This window comes from Harmonia axyridis, chromosome 2 (genome assembly GCF_914767665.1).
Source record: "Harmonia axyridis chromosome 2, icHarAxyr1.1, whole genome shotgun sequence".
NCBI lineage: Eukaryota > Metazoa > Arthropoda > Insecta > Coleoptera > Coccinellidae > Harmonia > Harmonia axyridis.
The window spans coordinates 39,250,260-39,270,409 of NC_059502.1; the positions used below are offsets into that span (position 1 = coordinate 39,250,260).

The 20,150-nt window shown below is 32.8% G+C and overlaps 1 protein-coding gene and 2 long non-coding RNA genes across 3 annotated transcripts; 1 reads left to right on the forward strand and 2 right to left on the reverse strand.

The window, feature by feature from the left end:
- Positions 1-2,977: 2,977 nt before the first annotated feature.
- LOC123673308 (piggyBac transposable element-derived protein 3-like) lies at positions 2,978-3,628 on the forward strand. Its single transcript, XM_045607795.1, has one exon. It carries the CDS (start codon positions 2,978-2,980, stop codon positions 3,626-3,628), a length of 651 nt encoding a protein of 216 aa, XP_045463751.1.
- Positions 3,629-7,004: 3,376 nt separating this feature from the next.
- On the reverse strand, positions 7,005-8,619 carry LOC123672436. Its single transcript, XR_006746296.1, has 3 exons — positions 7,468-8,619; positions 7,243-7,408; positions 7,005-7,183 (listed from the first exon to the last, which is right to left on the reverse strand). It is a non-coding gene; the product is annotated as an uncharacterized LOC123672436 (long non-coding RNA).
- A 4,290-nt stretch (positions 8,620-12,909) lies between these two features.
- LOC123672430 lies at positions 12,910-13,345 on the reverse strand. The gene is made up of 2 exons (XR_006746287.1): positions 13,086-13,345; positions 12,910-13,029 (listed from the first exon to the last, which is right to left on the reverse strand). It is a non-coding gene; the product is annotated as an uncharacterized LOC123672430 (long non-coding RNA).
- Positions 13,346-20,150: the final 6,805 nt, after the last annotated feature.

A 20,150-nucleotide genomic window follows, 5' to 3' on the forward strand; every position in this document is an offset into this window, starting at 1 on the left:
AATAATTCAAATCACTCAAGTTTAGAAATGACCCCCATGCAAATTATTAAGGCAGACTTAAATTACTCATTACCTATTGAACGTACGCATAACGAACAAGTTCAAAATTATGTAGAAAATTATATTGAAAATTTGAATGACATCACGAAACAAATAGAAAAACAACGAGATAAACAATTAAATCGCTTAGAAAAAACGAATTATAAGAGACGTGCGAAAGAAGATCACCCTCTCAACAAAAACCCGACCTATATCAAAGCTCCAATTACAAGAAAACTTGATCCTGCATTCAAAAAGATAGATGCGAAAGAAATTGATTCACATCGTATACAAGATAATAAGAATAAACATATTTATCATAAAAAAATTCTGAAACAACGGAAAAAGTAAATTTTAATTTTTATTTCAGATTGAAAATGAATTATTTCATCGTGACACTCACACTACTTGAGATTATCATAGAATCATTTGCCTTAGAAATTATTCCTATTGAAAACAATATTTTACCTATACAACTTGGAAGAGCATTTATTACAAATAGAAATTTCCAATTAATATATCATATTGATTTAAGTAAGATTGAAAAAGTAATTAGCGAATATCAGAAAGAAATTGAGAATATTAGAAAAGAACCACTAGGTTTTGCACAAACAGCGAATTTTAAATATTTACGACATTCCAATGAATTGAATATCAAGGCCCTTGAAGAATTATTAAATGAAAATATAAAAACAAAAAGAGGACTTATTAATCTCGGTGGAAAAATATCAAAGATTTTATTCGGAACTTTAGATTCAGATGATGAGGAATTATTTAAGAATTATTTTGATGGCATAAAGAAAAATGAGAAAATACTCATGAGGAATCAAAAGAATATTGCTACTGTAGTTAATGACTTAAAGAACAAATATTACGATAAATTTCAAAAAATAACTGAAAATTTGAAATTATTACAAATTGTACCTGCACTCCAAGAAGTCGAACAAATGCATCTTATGACATTTCAAATTAAAGATATTAAAAATACTATTGATGAAATTCAAACGGCAGTCAGTTTTGCTAGATTACATCTTTTACACGAATCTATTCTGCCTTACAATCAATTTTCTGAATTAATCAAAAATGTTACGATAATCCCTGTTCATCATTTGAAGGATTATTATCAACTTTGTTATACGAAAGTTATTTTCAAAAACAAGATGTTATTGTTCTTAATATCGATTCCAACTATTTATGAAAAGGAATACGAGTTGTATAAGTTTTACTTCCTATCACAAAATAATGAAACCCTTCCTTACACCGATTCCTATTTGCTATCTCAAGAAGAAATATTACAATGGTCGACAAGTGAATGTCATCCAGTTGAAAAGGACTTCCTATGTAATCAAGAATCCATGAAGAAACCTCCAAGATGCCTCATCAACGTTTTGAAAACCCATAAAGAAAATTGTACCAGAACAACATCAGTTCCCTATTCAGATTTGAAATTATTAGAAGATGGAAATATTTTATCTCTAGACAATAGAAAAGTCATAGAGAAATGCCCTCACCAAATTAAACATTATTTTATTCCGCCAATGGCCCTGTTGCATTCTAAATGTACTATAAGTAATTCACAAAAATAAATTTTTCCTCTAACCTTCATAAATGAAGAAAAATATATTATTCTACCCAAGCAGACCCATTTTATCAAGAATGATTCTCAAGAAGAACTTATCAAGAATGAAGATATTCCAGACATCGTTTTAGGAGAATTAGAGCAGTGGAATCTTCAACCTATTGGAATAACATTTGCATTTATTTTGACAATACTTATAATTATTATTGTTATTGCTTTTGCTTGTAGATATTTCAGAAAAAATGTATCTTTAAAAGCTACACCTCAGCAAGGTGATACCTTTTTCCAAGAAGGGGAGGAATTACATAATACGACCCCATTCTGATCATACGACATATTTTCGAATCTTCATTTATTACTTTATATTTCATGATAGACTATTGTTAACTCATCAATCTCAAACACGGGATAATGTGGGTGGAATGAATGCCTATTGTAACTATAATACATCCTTTGTTCTTACAATGTAATTTTGCTATTTTAGCTATTCTTTGTGTGACGCTTAGGATCACGCCACATTTTGCATTAGAGATAAGTAATGTTATAAATTCTCAGATGCATTGTTTTTTTAGTCAGTCATAACGGATAAGTCAATAATAGATCAGTTCATGACAGATAGTTTTGATTGTACCTTTCGTCTTTTTCTTGTAAATAAAGTTTTTTTTTAAAAACAAGGTTTTCCATCTCAAAAACATAATTATATATACAATCTCACTAGAAGGTGAGGTCAACTATTTCTTTCTTCTTTTCTTAAGTTATGTTTCTGTTAGTTTTCTGTGGTTTTGTAACTTAACCTTTAATTCTCGATGAACTTGTTAATTGTAATAAGAAGCACATGCTGAGTTGGGTTGAATAAAAAATGTAAAAGTATTTGGCAGTTTTATAATTAAATCAAAATCATAGACCTAAACTTAGCATCATAGAATAACATGAGTGAGGTTTTCTTCATTGTTAAACTTTTGGTACATATTTACAATAGTAAATATCTCGACAAAATTTATAACGTCGGCGCCAGAGATCAGAAAATTTGTGGGTATTTTATTACACATGTCAGTGTATAATAAATACCCGAATACTAGAGAATATTGGGCAGAAAATTCCTTCGAACCCATACGTCAAACTATGACAAGAAATAGATTCGAAGAAATTCGTCGCTTCCTTCATTTCAACAACAATGATGAAATTTCGTCAAAAAAAGATGATCCTAGATTCGATGCGATATATAAACTTCGACCGATTGTTGATTATTTCAACAAACGATTTCAGTTAGTGCCTATGAATCAACGCCTCTGTGTTGATGAACAAATGTGTTCCACTAAAATGGCATCCCATTTACGGCAACAAATGTGTTCCACTAAAATGGCATCCCATTTACGGCAATACATGCCAGCCAAACCTCATAAGAGGGGCATGAAATTATTTGTACTTTGCGACTCTTACGGATTTTCATATGCCTTCGAGTTGTATTCTGGCGCAGGTGATAATAAAGTCCCAAGTGGAGTACCAGATTTGGGAGCAGCATCCAATGTGGTATCAAGACTGTCACAAATAATACCAGATCATAAGCAGCATATACTTTATTTCGATAATTATTATACGGCAATACCATTGATGATTTATTTGTATAGCAGAGGCATATTTTCCTTGGGAACAATTCGAACGAATCGAATTGCCAATTGCAAATTATCTACGGACAAGCAAGTCCAAAAAGAAAAACGCGGATATTCTGAAGAATATGTAGCTTCTTGTCAGGGTGTCGATATTTCCACTACTCTTTGGAAAGATAATAAATGTGTGAGATTAGCATCAACATATGTGGGGATAAAACAATTCATCAAAGATAATGAGACTGAAGTAGAACAGAAAATCGCACGATATGATAGAGTGCAAAAGAAAAGGATAGAAGTTGATTGTCCAACTATCATTCGCGAATATAACGCCCATATGGGTGGTGTAGACTTGATGGATGGTCTTATAGGGCGCTACCGAATCAAAATGAAGACTAATTAATGGACTAACCGAATATTTTTCGACCTGATAGATATGGCTATGGTTAACGCATACCTGCTACATAGAAGAATAAATAGAACATATCCAAAAGAATTGAAGCCACAGCTACCTTCTTTTAGGAAAGAGGTAGCTGCAATACTTTGTAAGCATCTCAGGGAAGATATAACGAAGAAAAGTGTTGGTCGTCCAAGAGCTTCGCCATCTCCTCAAGTTTTTAAGAAATTACCCAAAAAAACGTATTTACCAACTGATGACACAAGGTTGGATGCATTTGATCATTGGCCTGAGTGGCTTGATCGTTCCGGTAAGCGTCAGTGCAAATTACCTGGGTGGAAGTCAGAAACTCAGTGTGCCTGTTCTAAATGCAAAATAAATTTATGTTGCACTGCTGCAAAAAATTGTTTTTCATTGTTCCATTCCAAATAAGTAGCATATGTATCTTTACAGAAATAAAATCTCTATAAAACATTTGTATTTCAATCTTGCCTCCATCTGAAAATATGATCAAATATTTTGTCCTAAATGCTCAGATCCGCCTTGAGGCGGCCACACCTTAATCAGGTGTAAAACTAAATCAGTTAACTTTTTGCGGGTAAAAGATGTTGATTATATATAAACTATGTTGAAATCAAACGAAAATAATTTTTAAATCGAAAAAAAAAATTTGGGCATTAGAGAGTTAATTATTTTATGTGAATTAATTTATTGTTGGTAATAATGGATTGAACTTTAAGAAATTGTATTAAAACATCTAGAAATGCATTTTTAAAAGTACTACTAGCTTATTTCATATTAGGATTAGTTTGACATTTCACCTTGATAATAATTTCAAAATTTAAATCAATGTGTTATGTGAAGGATCAGGGCAAGAAAAAGATCATTTCAGATTGTAGCATCCCTTATATTATTATATATAGATTGTTCAGAAACCACTCGTGAATCTCAAAAAATATTTCTCTTGGGTTTTCAATACAGAATAGGGCAATATCATTCAGTGATTATGGTTAAGTAAACACTCGGGACAATAATAAGTATATGATTAATAAAAAAAATGGAGGACCAATTTTGTCACTTGTATCATAATAAATATGAATTTAATATTTCTTTTTTTCAATAAGAAATCCAAATTGTTAATTTTTAGGTTTTTTTGCACTCTATAATAATATACTGAATAGTTTAACGATATTACTGGGCAGATGCTCCATGACTAAAAATGCTAATGAGGTCATTTTATTTTCAGATTAGGATATAATGGAAATATAATAAAGTCTGTATCAAATTCTTTGCAGCATAGAGAATTTTGGCTGTTCAATACAGTTAAGAATACACTTTCATTGAGTTATTCTCAATCTACATTACTCACTTTGATAAAATTATGGGAAATGAAATAGTATAATCCATACAGGAAGTAGTTTATTGTAAGAAAACTTACAGTTGTTCAAAATTATATACAGGGTGTCCCGTAAAGACCAATTCAAACCGAGGGAGAATGTAGATCAAAGGATAACCCACCTGTTATGACAAAATTCCCATTATAAAAGTCTTACCGTTTTCGAGATATTTATTTTTTTGAAAATAATGAATTTTTGCCACTTTCAATGGTTTTGCCCTTAACGGTTGGTACAATTTTACATCTTTCTGGTTAATTTTTTCTGTAAAATATTGCTGAAGAATGATTTTAACGTTTACATTGAAAACATCCTCCGAAAATTTTAAAGGGGGGCTATGAGAAATATTTTTATTGGAAATTTTGGTAGTGGATTATTTTGTTCATGAAGTTTAGCCCATCGTAGTGAAAAAAAAATGTACCGAGCTACTGCTGCACATTACACCAATAAATTGTCTATTTTATAGTGATTTCAAAGAGGTATTACACAAGTCATTTGTTATTCGAAGAAAAAAGATATGGCTGTTTTTATCCAAATAGGTACGTTTCTGACAAAATCAAGTTTGTCAATTCTGTTAATAAATCTTCGATGTTGCATTACTTAGTGAACAATGGCAATTGCTTACGTGCGAAAATATTACTCGCATAATTATTCACCTCAACGAAATTCAATTTTGCCGGCAAATTTTGGAAAACATCATGCAGATCCAGATTTTTTTAATAAGATCATTTGAAGCGACGAGTCTTCCTGTACCAAGGATGGGTACATGAAGACCTAAATCCTCTGGACTTTTAATATTGGGGCTGCCTAAAAGACAAAGTATACGCAACACCCATACGTGATGAAGCCGAATTGCGGATGCGTTCTCTCAATTCGGCTTCATCATGTATGGGTGTTGCGTATACTTTGTCTTTTAGGCAGCCCCAATAATAAAAGTCCATAGGATTTAGGTCAGGTGAACGAGGAGGCCACTGAATTTCTTCTTCTCTTCCAATCCACCGGTGGGGATAAGTTCTTTTCAAATGTGTGATAACTTCGAGTCCGTAATGTGCTGGGCATCCATCATGTTGAAACCACAGACTACGTCGCAGCGCCAGTGGCACATCTTCCTATAAAATGGGCAGCTGGTTGGTTGAAAATTCCAAATAATTGTTTGTGTTCAGTGATGGCGGCAGTTCGATCGCACCCAAATTTGCACCATTAAATATTCCAGTCCATAAATTGATCTTGAATCTATATTGTGATCTATCTTCTCTCACCTCGTGTGGATTTATGATATTCCAGCTATGCAACTTGTGGAGATTCATGTTCCTTGGTACAGAAAGACTCGTCGCTCCAAATGATCTTATTAAAAAAAATCTGGATCTGCATGATATTTTCCAAAATTTGCCGGCAAAATTGAATTTCGTTGAGGTGAATAATTATGCGAGTAATATTTTCGCACGTAAACAATTGCCATTGTTCACTAAGTAATGCAACATCGAAGATTTCTTAACAGAATTGACAAACTTGATTTTGTCAGAAACGTACCCATTTGGATAAAAACAGCCATATCTTTTTTCTTCGAACAACAAATGACTTGTGTAATACCTCTTTGAAGAAATCACTATAAAATAGACAATTTATTGGTGTAATGTGCAGCAGTAGCTCGGTACATTTTTTTCCACTACGATGGGCTAAACTTCATGAACAAAATAATACACTACCAAAATTTCCAATAAAAATATTTCTCATAGCCCCCCTTTAAAATTTTCGGAGGATGTTTTTAATGTAAACGTTAAAATCATTCTTCAGCAATATTTTACAGAAAAAATTAACCAGAAAGATGTAAAATTGTACCAACCGTAAGGGCAAAACCATTGAAAGTGGCAAAAATTGATTATTTTCAAAAAAAAATAAATATCTCGAAAACGGTAAGACTTTTATAATGGGAATTTTGTCATAGCAGGTGGGCTATCCTTTGATCTACATTCTCCCCCGGTTTGACGTGGTCTTTACGGGACACCCTGTATAATTATGTTATATTATTATATATAATATATTAAATTCATTAATTTATGTAAAGGATGTATATCATATTTCATTTTGATATTGACTGGTTCTTCTATTCACATTTGAACATTGTACGTCTCTCATATATGTGACATGGTGGTTCAGTTAGTCTCTGCTAAAAATGAAAAAAGAATATGAATTTATAGAAAAGTCATTTTCATAGAAGATGCATACTATTCATTTTTTTTCTTGGGAAATAGATTTGATTCTCAATTTTCACTTCTTAAATGTTCTTATTATTGATCTTATGTTTGGAAAATTTTCCATTGATAGTTGCAAATAATCTCCTCATTCCTTATGGATTGAGAGTCTTCAATTGTTTTACACATTTCAGCAAATCCTAAAACAGTTGAAATAATGAATTATTCAAAAACTTGAATTGAGCTTGCTTTAACTTACATTTTCTGTGTCATTGCTTATAGATGTGAAATTTCATGGTTTCATCTATAAAATGTCCCACATCTTCATTATAGTTAACTTGTTGATGGCTCATTGATTTCTAAATTGTTGTCGTCATCTTAAACAGAATTTATTCTTTGTCCGAACATAGTAACAGCATGCAAATGCTTGCACAATATAACTTTGATGCTATTAGTGGAACACTCACATTTATATTTGTGCTAGCATGTTTAACAATGACTACAATATCCTAAACCACAATCTGGATCACATGATGATATAAATTGTGTATTATAATATTTATAATCATATACAGACCTCCTCTATTAAGTCTTTAATTGTTTCTGTTAGAGTTCACCCTGTGTAACTCTTTTTTTAAACATGCCTACAACAAATCGATTAGTCCATCTAGCGGCAGCTAGATGAACTAGATTATAGAGGACAATTGGTTCATCTAGCGGTGAATAGACGAACTAGCGTATGAAGGACGATCAGTCCTTCTAGCGGCCTATAGACAAACAGTCATAGAGGACAACTAGTCCACCTGGTGGTAACGGTTAATGACCGTTACGGGAAATTTCCATGTTTCATTCGATGACTGAAAGTGGTGGATGTAACTCACGTGTTTTTCGATAAATCTGGTTGAAAAGAAAGTATAGTTAATGGTGTTGAATACGAGATATCTAAGTTGGTAGCAGAGCGAATAACTCTTAATTTTTGACAACAGTATTTTTGTCGATATCATTGTGAAATAATTGAAATAAATCCCATATAATAAAATGGATAACAACCAAGAATATGACGTTCCCATCAATACAGAAGCTCAAATTGAAGACCTTGATTGGATGGTTACATCTCCACACCAAGAAGAGGCAGTGAATAATACAGATTTGGCTACTTTAATCAAACAGCAAGTAGATGAAACTCTTGCCAATGAAGGGTTAGACTTTAACTGGGACTTCGTTCATTGAATCTACTAGATTTCCTAACTGAAGAATATGGAAGTTTGTCTCACAATATGCCTTTTGGTAATAGACTTCTTCATGATGCTCAAGCAATGCAATATTTAATATCAACACTATCTAAGGGGATTGCAAAAAGTCTGTTGAAAAGTAAAATCTGCTAATAGTAAATATAAACAGATCCTAGAAATGTTTTCTGGTCAAAAACATCAAGAATTTATTGTTATTGAAGAAAACTATAATAAGTTGCATTTTCGTAATTATGACTGTCCTATAAAATTCGTGACAGAATTTCAAAACAGTATCGAAGAATACAGAAAACTGGGAACAGTATTTGAAGATCTATTGCTTGCTAGATTCTTGGCAAAATTAAAATTGAGAATTGATATGAATCTGGAAATCTATATTCTAATTATTATAATATGATGAGAAGCTTGCCAGAACACCTGAGAAACTTCAATACTCGCATCCGAAAAAGGAAAAAATGAGAGTGAAGAAAGTTAAACATGGAAGAGAACACACAACCCCAATGAAGGAAATGAAGCATAATGAAAATCAGAACCAAAGAAGAAATATTGATTTCAAGAAAAGAATAAGCATGACTGATTTATTCTCCAAAGAAGAAATAGAAAAATGGATACCTATAGAATTGAAAAAAAAAAACCAAGGTGAGAAGTGTGGCACCTACTTCCACACTCAAAATGTATGTCCCTATCCAGGGTAACTCTGCTATAGGTTATAGGTATGTAAAGAAAGTGAGTATGAGAAGGATTTATAATGTATGATAGTGACTCGAACAGTAGAATCGGAGGGGGAATTGTGGCATGAAAGGTGTGCTCACATTTCCTCTACGTACTTGAATAAATTACCGAATGTGTCATCAGGTATGACGGAATTTATTTACAAAAAAAAAAAAAAAAAGCAATGGAAAAATCCTCCACATGCTCTCTATCGAAATTAACTAGGAAAACGATAAACAAAGCCAGAAATGGGTCAAATAGATCATGTGAAATAATTCACACAGATTTAATTGGTCTAATCACACCAGCCACATTTGTTAACAAGAATAAATATATTCTAACCTTTCTTGATAATTATACTTGCTTTTTGCAAACTTTTGTATTAAAATCCAAAATACAAGTACCTGAGTGTTTAGAGCAAAGTTTAAGAACTTTAAAATCAATGTGTTCTGAGAAATATTCATTTAAACTTATAAGATGTCACAATGGAATAGAATTCACAGGCAATGTGACTACATTAATACTTGATAAGTACAATATTGAATTACAAACAGCTGAACCATATACTCAGAACATAATGGTACAATTGAAAGATTGAATCGCACTTAAGAAGAACGCATTCGAGCTTTACTTGTAAGTTCAGGATTTTCACTATCTTTTTGGGGCCTAGCTACTCAATGCGCAACTTATTTGTACAACAAAACCCCTTTTAACAAGAGCAATTTACTTACTTCATTAAAGCACTGTTTATGTTGATGTACTTCATTGCCCAAAATTACCCTTATAAAATAATAATCTTTATTCTCTGATCAGTAATGTTAACATAACTATTCTAGATATTATTGGATGCAATATGAAACTGTTTTTTATTAGGGCTGAAACTTATAAGTAAGTAAGTAGGTGAGTTTATTGATAAATAGGAATAATAATAATTATAAGTTGTCTTTTCAGAGAAATCTACCACTTGTTTGTGTATTCGAAGCGATCTGAAACTCTGTTTCGAGAAAGCTACCACTTGATTGACTATTCGAGCTATCTGAAACCATGTTTCGAGAAAGCTACTACTTGATTGATTATTCGAGCTATCTGAAACTATGTTTCGAGAAAGCTACTACTTGATTGATTATTCGAGCTATCTGAAACTATGTTTCGGGAAATCTACCACTTGTTTGTGTATTCGAAGCGATCTGAAACTCTGTTTCGAGAAAGCTACCACTTGATTGACTATTCGAGCTATCTGAAACTATGTTTCGAGAAAGCTACTACTTGATTGATTATTCGAGCTATCTGAAACTATGTTTCGAGAAAGCTACTACTTGATTGATTATTCGAGCTATCTGAAACTATGTTTCGAGAAAGCTACCACTTGATTGACTATTCGAGCTATCTGAAACTCTGTTTCGAGAAAGCTACCACTTGATTGATTATTCGAGCTATCTGAAACTATGTTTCGAGAAAGCTACTACTTGATTGATTATTCGAGCTATCTGAAACTCTGTTTCGAGAAAGCTACTACTTGATTGATTATTCGAGCTATCTGAAACTCTGTTTCGAGAAAGCTACTACTTGATTGATTATTCGAGCTATCTGAAACTATGTTTCGAGAAAGCTACTACTTGATTGATTATTCGAGCTATCTGAAACTATGTTTCGAGAAAGCTACTACTTGATTGATTATTCGAGCTATCTGAAACTATGTTTCGAGAAAGCTACCACTTGATTGATTATTCGAGCTATCTGAAACTATGTTTCGAGAAAGCTACTACTTGATTGATTATTCGAGCTATCTGAAACTATGTTTCGAGAAAGCTACCACTTGATTGACTATTCGAGCTATCTGAAACTCTGTTTCGAGAAAGCTACCACTTGATTGATTATTCGAGCTATCTGAAACTATGTTTCGAGAAAGCTACTACTTGATTGATTATTCGAGCTATCTGAAACTATGTTTCGAGAAAGCTACTACTTGATTGATTATTCGAGCTATCTGAAACTATGTTTCGAGAAAGCTACTATTCGAGATATCTGAAACTCTGTTTCGAGAAAGCTACCACTTGATTGACTATTCGAGCTATCTGAAACTCTGTTTCGAGAAAGCTATCACTTGATTGACTATTCGAGCTATCTGAAACTATGTTTCGAGAAAGCTACTACTTGATTAATTATTCAAAGCGATCTGAAACTCTGTTTCTAGAAAGCTACCATTAATAATAATAATAATAAGTTTATTAATTTCAATGATTATTCGTACAAAATATTGAAATATTACACAAATAAAAATGAAACGAGTCACAAGAAAAAAGAATATAATAATAATGAGAAGACTTATTTAGAACAATAAACCCTGAACTCCTCGACTGAGTAAGGTTCACACTGCACAATTAGCCTGAATTATTCTCTTAAAGGTCCCGTGATTAGAAATGACCTGTAGATGTTTCGGTAATACATTAAATAACTTGATTGCCATGTATTCTGTACCCCTTTCACGTAAAGAAGAAGAATGAATAGGGAAAAAGTACGGAACACTTTGCCTTGTATTATTAACATTTTTGAATTCTACAAAATAATTTTGATTTTTATGGAAAAATGTAAGTATTTTGTATAAATATAGTCCATAGAAAGTGAGAAAATTATGTTTTCTAAATAGTCCACGACAAGAATGCCTATTGTTGAGTCTTAGCATAGATCTAAATGTCCATTTTTGGCAAATGAAAAGGTTATCAGAGTGGATGGAGCATCCCCAGAAAATTATACCGTAAGAAAGTAAAGATTGGTAATTAGCAAAATATAGAACTTTCAGGACATGAAAGTTAACCTGATCTCTCAGCATGAAAAGAGTAAAAGAGACTGAATGCAGCCTTTTTCTAAGCTGATCAATATGTATGTCCCATCTCAGACTCTTGTCTAAAGTAATACCAAGGAAACTCACTGAATCCCTCACCGGTATCTGGTTATCGACATCACCAACAAATTTCGGGAAAACAATTTTTGATCTGTATGACCGGAAAAAAAAACACTCGCTTTTTTGTAGATTGATTTTTAGTTTGTTGTTGTTTGTTTGATTGGTCGGAAAGATCTGAAAAATATGACTAGAAATATACCACTTGATTGATTGTTCGAAGCTATCTGAAACTCTGTTTCTAGAAAGCTAATACTTGATTGATTGTTCGAAGCGATCTGAAACTATGTTTCTAGAATTATTATTAATTATTAAGAACAAAATGAAACTGTACTTTATTATAGCTGAAACTTATAAGGTTTATGTCTTTTCAAATAAAGAACCAACTCGATTTGCAGCGAAATAGTATTCTGAAGCGAAAATTCGGATTAAAAAAAAAGAAAAAAAAAATAAAAAAGATTTTAATGAATTTTCTCTCTTTTACCTTGTCGGCATGGGAGGGGGTGTTAGAGTTCACCCTGTGTAACTCTTTTTTTAAACATGCCTACAACAAATCGATTAGTCCATCTAGCGGCAGCTAGATGAACTAGATTATAGAGGACAATTGGTTCATCTAGCGGTGAATAGACGAACTAGCGGCCTATAGACAAACAGTCATAGAGGACAACTAGTCCACCTGGTGGTAAAGGAACGGTTAATGACCGTTACGGGAAATTTCCATGTTTCATTCGATGACTGAAAGTGGTGGATGTAACTCACGTGTTTTTCGATAAATCTGGTTGAAAAGAAAGTATAGTTAATGGTGTTGAATACGATATATCTAAGTGTTTCTGCTTTTTTGTGAGATTCTACAAAAATTTTTTATTGATAGTTGTTGGAGTTAGGTCTTTCATTTCTCATAATTTTCATCCACATCTTCTCATCAACTATTTCTTCCAACAAATCTGATAGCTTTTCAACTCTAAATTGTAATGTAATGTAATTTGATAATTGCAAGAATAGAATTATGGATAATACCTTATTTTCTTTTCCTTCTATTTTATCAGATTTCAGATATTTATTCAAGCTCTCTATCGCCATATTTGTATGAATACCTGCTCCTATTCTTTAACAATAGGCCACATCATTATTCTCTGTTGGTTTTGAAAGTAATGATTAGTTTCTTTAGAAACAATCTGCCAAATTCTGCTTACTTTTTCAGATAATTTAGGAATTCGGGTAAAATTTGTTCTTCCTCATTAACCAATATATTTGTATGAATTAAGCATAGACCTAATATCCATATATTATCCATGGATATTAGGTCTATTGAATTAAGCAATAAAAATTGCTCTTTAACACTTTTTCACTTGAAAAATTCGAATATACCCAAATAGAGGCAAATGTATTGTCAGTGTCACTGTCTATTCATGATCACAGAATACTAAATATATAAGAAGTGCTAACCATTCTGTTCCTCGGCATTTACTGAAGTATCAAATTTATAATCATCAGCCCTATGATTGTGGAACTTCCCCAAATGTTTCTTGTATGGAAAATATTAATGATTCTTGTTAGGGTTTATGTTTTGTGGAAGCAAAGTAATATTTTAAGATATTTATTATTAACAAACTGAAGACTTATTACAACGCTATGTCATTACATTACTGAACCTCCATCTTGTTGTTATGTCAATTGTCAACAGTGTCAACCATAGAAAAATATATATCACTGAATTGTCTCTTCTTCTAACACTCCCCCTCGATTTAAACACTTTTCTCAACAAAAGTTTTACAATCGTACCTAGTATTCTATGATATTTAACAATTTGCATATGTTTACAAATTTTTCTTTACATAGGGGTTTTGTCAGAATATTTGCAAAGTTATCATTTGTGTTCACATATTCTATTTTGATTATCCCTTTATTAGTCAAGTCCTTAATGAAATGTTCTTTAATGTCTATGTGTTTAGCCCGTTTTGAATTTTCGTAAGTTTGCGCCATTGAAACCGCACTCAGATTGTCCATTTTCAATGTCGCACACTTCACTTCACTGAACCCCTTCAGGTTAACCAATTCTTGAGCACTGGCTGCGGCTGCAACGTATTCAGCTTCTGCTGTTGAAAGTGCAACGCAAGTCTGCTTCTTGGAGAACCAGCTGATTGGATTTCCCCCATACAGTATTAGTGATCCACTAGTGCTCTTTCTATCACTTCGATCACCTGCCCAATCTGCATCCGAATAGGCTTCCAGTTTTTCTGGTCCCTTTTTGTATACAAGTCCTTTGTCTGCTGTAGATTTCAAATATCTCAATATTCTTTTCCCAGCCGTAACCAACTCTTTGTTGGGCTTATCCAAATATCTACTAAGATATGATACTGAGTACATAATGTCAGGTCTTGATGTACAGGCTAAATACATCAAAGATCCGACTAACTTTCTGTAGGGAAAATTTGTCGATTCTGTATCAGGAGCACTTGAAGGATCTATATTGAATCCTGTAACCATTGGTGTGGATACACCTTTGCATTCCATCATATTAAAATGGCTTAAAAGTTTTTCAATGTAATTTTTTTGTATTATCATGAGTTCTTCAGCTGTTTTAGTTATTTCCATTCCAAGAAATCTTTTAACTTGTCCCATATCCTTAGCATTCAATAAACTCTTCAAAGATTTTACTGTCTTCTCAATTTCTACATCTTTTCCGGTTATAATTAGGTCATCAACGAATACAATTAACCAGCAATCCTTCTTGCAGTACATGCAAAAATCGAAATTTGATCTTTGAAAGTCCAAGTCCTTCATAATTTTGTCGAATTGATTATTCCAACATCTTGGACTCTCCCTCAATCCATATAGAGCTCTGTTTAGTTTGAGTACTTTGGATTTCCCTATGTCTAATCCTTTAGGTGTCTTAATGTATACTTCGGATGTGAGCATACCATTTAAAAAAGCTGTTGGAATATCGAGTTGTCGTAAATTCCAATTTTCTTGTAAAGACTTTGCTAATAACATTCTTACGGTAGACATCCTCGTAACAGGTGCATATATGTTATGTGGATTCTCTTCTTGAATTTGGAAACCCTTCGCAACTAGTCGAGCCTTCTTTGTTCCATCTTCTTTGGTTTTGAATACCCATTTTGTATCAATGGCTACTTTACCATCCGGCAATTCGCATGTTGACCATGTTTGCAACTTCTCTAGAGATTTCAATTCTTGTTCAATTGATTTTCTCCACTCTTCATCAACAATTGCTTTTTTATATGTCTGGGGATCATCTGAAAGTATAAGGTGATCATAAGTAGCATAAATTTCAAAATCTTGTAAATATTTGGGTTTATTTACTCTTCTCCCTCTACTTGATACAATTTCTTCTTCACCTGTTGATGAGCTACCCCCTTGTTCATCTGTCGTTTCTAGTTCATCTTGCTCAGATTCTTCGTGGACTGAATTTTCTTCAATTGTTGCTGTATCTTGATTTATTTTCCACAAAAATGTGTTGGATTCATCCTTTATTTCATCTGATTTTAATTGTTCCATTTTATCCTCGAAAAATACAACATCTCTACTGTATATTACCTTATTTGTATTTGGGTTGAGCAACCTATAACCCTTTTTGTTTTCACCATAACCAACAAATATGAGTCTTTCTGATTTAGCATCCCATTTTTGTCGTAGTTCATCCGGGACATGTGCCATTGCTTGACAACCAAAGATTCTAAGGTGTGCCAGGTTTGGCCTCCTGTTATACCAGGCTTCATATGGTGTTTTCCCTGAAATAGCCTTTGTTGGGGAACGATTCATCAAATAAACTGAAATTTCGACTGCCTCAGCCCAATACTTCTTATTTAAGTTTGCTTCTGATAACATGGTTCTTGCCTTGTCTACAATAGTTCTGTTGGCCCTTTCACTGACCCCATTCTGTTGAGGATTGTACCTCACTGTGGTTTGGTGAACTATACCTGAAGATGTTAAAATTAGTTTCATCTGTTTATTGACATATTCAGTACCATTATCTGTTCTTAAAATTTTGATCTTGCTATCAGTCTTGTTCTCTACTAAATTTTTGAATTCTTTGAAAGCTTCTATCACTTGACTCTTTTCTGCTAAGAAATAGATGTGTACATACCTCGTATAATCGTCAATGAAAGTCAGAAAGTACCTGCTACCACCTATGGATATTGTCTCCATGGGTCCACATAAATCACTGTGTATTAATTCCAGTGGCCTTGTAGATTGTGTTTGACTTGTTTGGAAAGGCTGTTTTCTTTGTTTTCCTTCAATGCATGACAAACATGATGTTGTTGACACCTTGAAGTCCTTATCCATTCCAACTGTCATTTTGGTTAGCAAATTCATAGATCTTAGGTTGAGATGTCCTAACCTGCGATGCCACAAATTTTCCTCTGGTTGTGTACAGAAGTATGCTCTGTTTGATTGAACTGTGTTCAATTGATAAATTCCATTTGTCTCAAAACCTCTTGCTATTAGATAGTTATTGCGATTGAAGATTTTCGCACCATTCCTATCGAATACTACTCTGTGTCCCTTTTCCACAATTTTATGTATGGACAATAGATTTACTGCAGCTTCGGGGGCATACATAACCTCTTTAACCTCAATTGATTCTTGTTTACCGTCTATATGCACTTGAATTGAAGCAGTTCCTTTTTCTTCGATAATCATATCATTACTATTTGCAGTTTTAACCTTGGCTTTAATGTTTGTTGCTTCATTTAGCCATTTTCTGTTTCCTGTGATATGTGTTGATGCACAAGAGTCCAAATACCACACATCTGTTTTGACGTTTTCAGACGTTAGAAATGCTGCATACGCTGTGGAATCATTTTTGCTTGTTTTCTTATCCACCTTTTTCTTTGAACGGCACTCTGTCTTAAAATGACCCATCTTTCCACAATTGTAACATTTAACGTTTTTCTTTGGATTACTTTTAGTTATATTACCTTTAGTGAACATTGCCAGATTACTATCCACTGACTTTGGATCTTGTTGAGTTTTTACATCTTGCAATAGCTTTACCTTGATGGAATCTCCACTTATTTGTGTACCACTGCTTTCTAGTCCCATTATCATCGGACGATATTCTTCGGGTAGACCTGCCAAAAGTAAAGTTCCAACCCATTCATTTTCCACTTTGAAATTCATCTCATTCAGTTTGTGAGCAGTTGATATTATTCTATCACAATATTCTTCTGTTGATTTGCAGTCTTCCAATTTTGTGTTGATGAGTGATCTCAGGAGTCCTACTCTTCTTGTCAGTCCCGAGTCCTCGAAAGCTTTTTCGAGGTTGGTCCAAGCTTCCTTCGATTTTGTGGCAGATTTGATGTGGGAATAATTTATTTTGTCGACAGAAAGTATTATTTTGGACAGAGCCTTTTTGTCCTTCTTTTCGTCAGTTTCTGTACCACTGACTACATCCCACAGATCATCTAATTCTAGAAGAGCTTTCATAGCAAATTTCCACTCACTGTAGTTGTCCCTTCCTATTAGTTTCTCAACAGACATGTATTAAGAACCAGCCATTTTGTCTCCGCGTGTTAGCACAAAGATTTTATTTTTGAACAAGAACAACTTCCTTAATTACTTTTACTTGCCGTGTATGTCTGGGCACCATAACCTGTTAGGATTTATGTTTTGTGGAAGCAAAGTAATATTTTAAGATATTTATTATTAACAAACTGAAGACTTATTACAACGCTATGTCATTACATTACTGAACCTCCATCTTGTTGTTATGTCAATTGTCAACAGTGTCAACCATAGAAAAATATATATCACTGAATTGTCTCTTCTTCTAACATCTAACAATAACCATCTACGTGATCCAGAATTAACATATCAAATTAAAATGAATTACCTTCTAATTGATCGCTATTTATAATCTTTTTTTTTTCATATCCACCTACAATCTCCAAATGAGCTGAAAATGAAGTAGCAAAGAAGACCTGTGATAATTAAAGTGAATTACGAAATGAGCACTGTAACGCAGGAAGATAGATTAAACCAACTGAAGATTTTTATCTTTCATGTATGTGTAGAAATTTGAATATTGCTTCAGAAATGTATCAATTCAGTTGTTCATCACATATAATTTTATAAAGTAGGTATAAATAGGTATTTTTTTTCAGTCAGGTATAGTGTAAATATTATGTATATTATGTATTGATTTTTATAAATAATTATTATTTTAAGCAAATATGTAAATTTTCCTTGTAAAATAAAACTTTTCAATGATATTTTTCTGTTTTAATTCGAAATTATAACAACATAACCTAAAATAAATACTAATAATATTCCAACAATTTCAATGAATTGTCATACCTTCATATTCAAATTTTCCCGCCATATAACACTTAGTGATGGCGGACAAAGTATCGGCCATATTGTTGCCTTGATTTAACACGGCGTTAGCACTTCTTATATATTTAGTATTCTGTGGTGCTAACGCCGTGCTAAATCAAGGCAACAATATGGCCGATATTTTGTCCGCCATCACTAAGTGTTATATGGCGGGAAAATTGGAATATTAAGGTATGACAATTCATTGAAATTGTTGGAATATTATTAGTATTTATTTTAGGTTTAGGAGGAACACTAGCGGTTTCACCCCCCTGGTTGCAGTGCTCGGGAACTCGAGGATGTACGACGCAGCAGATTCACGAAGATACCCGAATCATCGATCGGGTCCAAATATTTGGTCCGTTTTAGCGTATCCTCACCACAGAACACTAAATATATAATCCCTTAGAACATTAATTTAATCTATCTATATTCTAAGTATAATCCTCACGTTCTGTCTACTTGCTAACAACTTGCATATGTCAAGAACATAGAACGTTATCTTAACCTAAAAATACACTTGGCGGTTTGCAGCATAAAGCCCATTGTCCACTGGTAAACAAGGGGTATACTACACCATCACTAACAAAAATAGAGTTCGATTTTGTAATTTGTTTCAATGGAACAAATGACAAATCCAACAATAGTGATTTTTTTTTTTTCATTAGATGATACTTTAGTTTAATTATTATGAACTGAAATATGTAAATAATTATTAATGCTTTCTTGCTTTTATTCTCATATGTTCCATTTAGTTCAAGATAGGTAAGTTGATTCTCTTATCGAAATGTATTGCTTGTTGTTAATTAAACTAAAGGTACCTAAATGTAATACAGATCCGACCCAATAAAAATTGGATAAGGGTCAAAATCACCTGAAAATCAACTTTGAATGACATTGTATGATATATCGTTGAATTCAGCGTTAAAAGTTATTTTGAAAAGTGTCATAAAATATGCAGGTCCGTATTGAAAAAAATGAGGTTGAGGGTGGCCCAGAGAGTACGAAACGTTGGATACGGAATCTGATTCAAATTGCGGATAATATACTGTCGAATAAAAAATTCTTGTAACATTTTTTGATAATATTTGAAATAAAGTGGGAAAAAAAGAAAAATCAGAATGACAGAATTTACTTTTCTTATGATATCTCAATAACCGGCCCTGATAATCTCGAATGTTTGAACTACTTGATAATGCTTCTATGCATGCAACTTGTTCTCCATTTGACCGACCTTCTAACTCTTATGGTTTGAAAGTTACCAATACAATCCCATTAAAAAAGTGGCCACTCTGTATATAAATTCATAAAATCTCGAATAACTCTTGAATTATTGAATTTGGGAGTATAATCATGTTTGGACACTACGCTTATTTTTCTCCTTAGAATCCAACGCAATCATAAAAAAATAGCGTTCTAATTTGAAAATCGAAAGATATGATCAAATTTTGTTCACAATTTTTGGCACAATATTAGAAACACCTTGTGATGATATTTTTCAAGTTCAAGATATGCATGATATTCCTACATCATTCTAGTTTGAGAAAGTGAATCGAGTATATTCACAGTAAAAAGAATTCAGGCAATAATGACTATGGAAATTCTATCTTTTTTTGGTTTTTTCTTAATATTTTGAAAACTATGAGGATCAACGCAAAAATTTTAGTAAGGAGTAATTGAGAATAGAAATCTCGATAATATTTGAGACATAAAATGAAAAAAAGTTTTTTTTTAGATATTTTT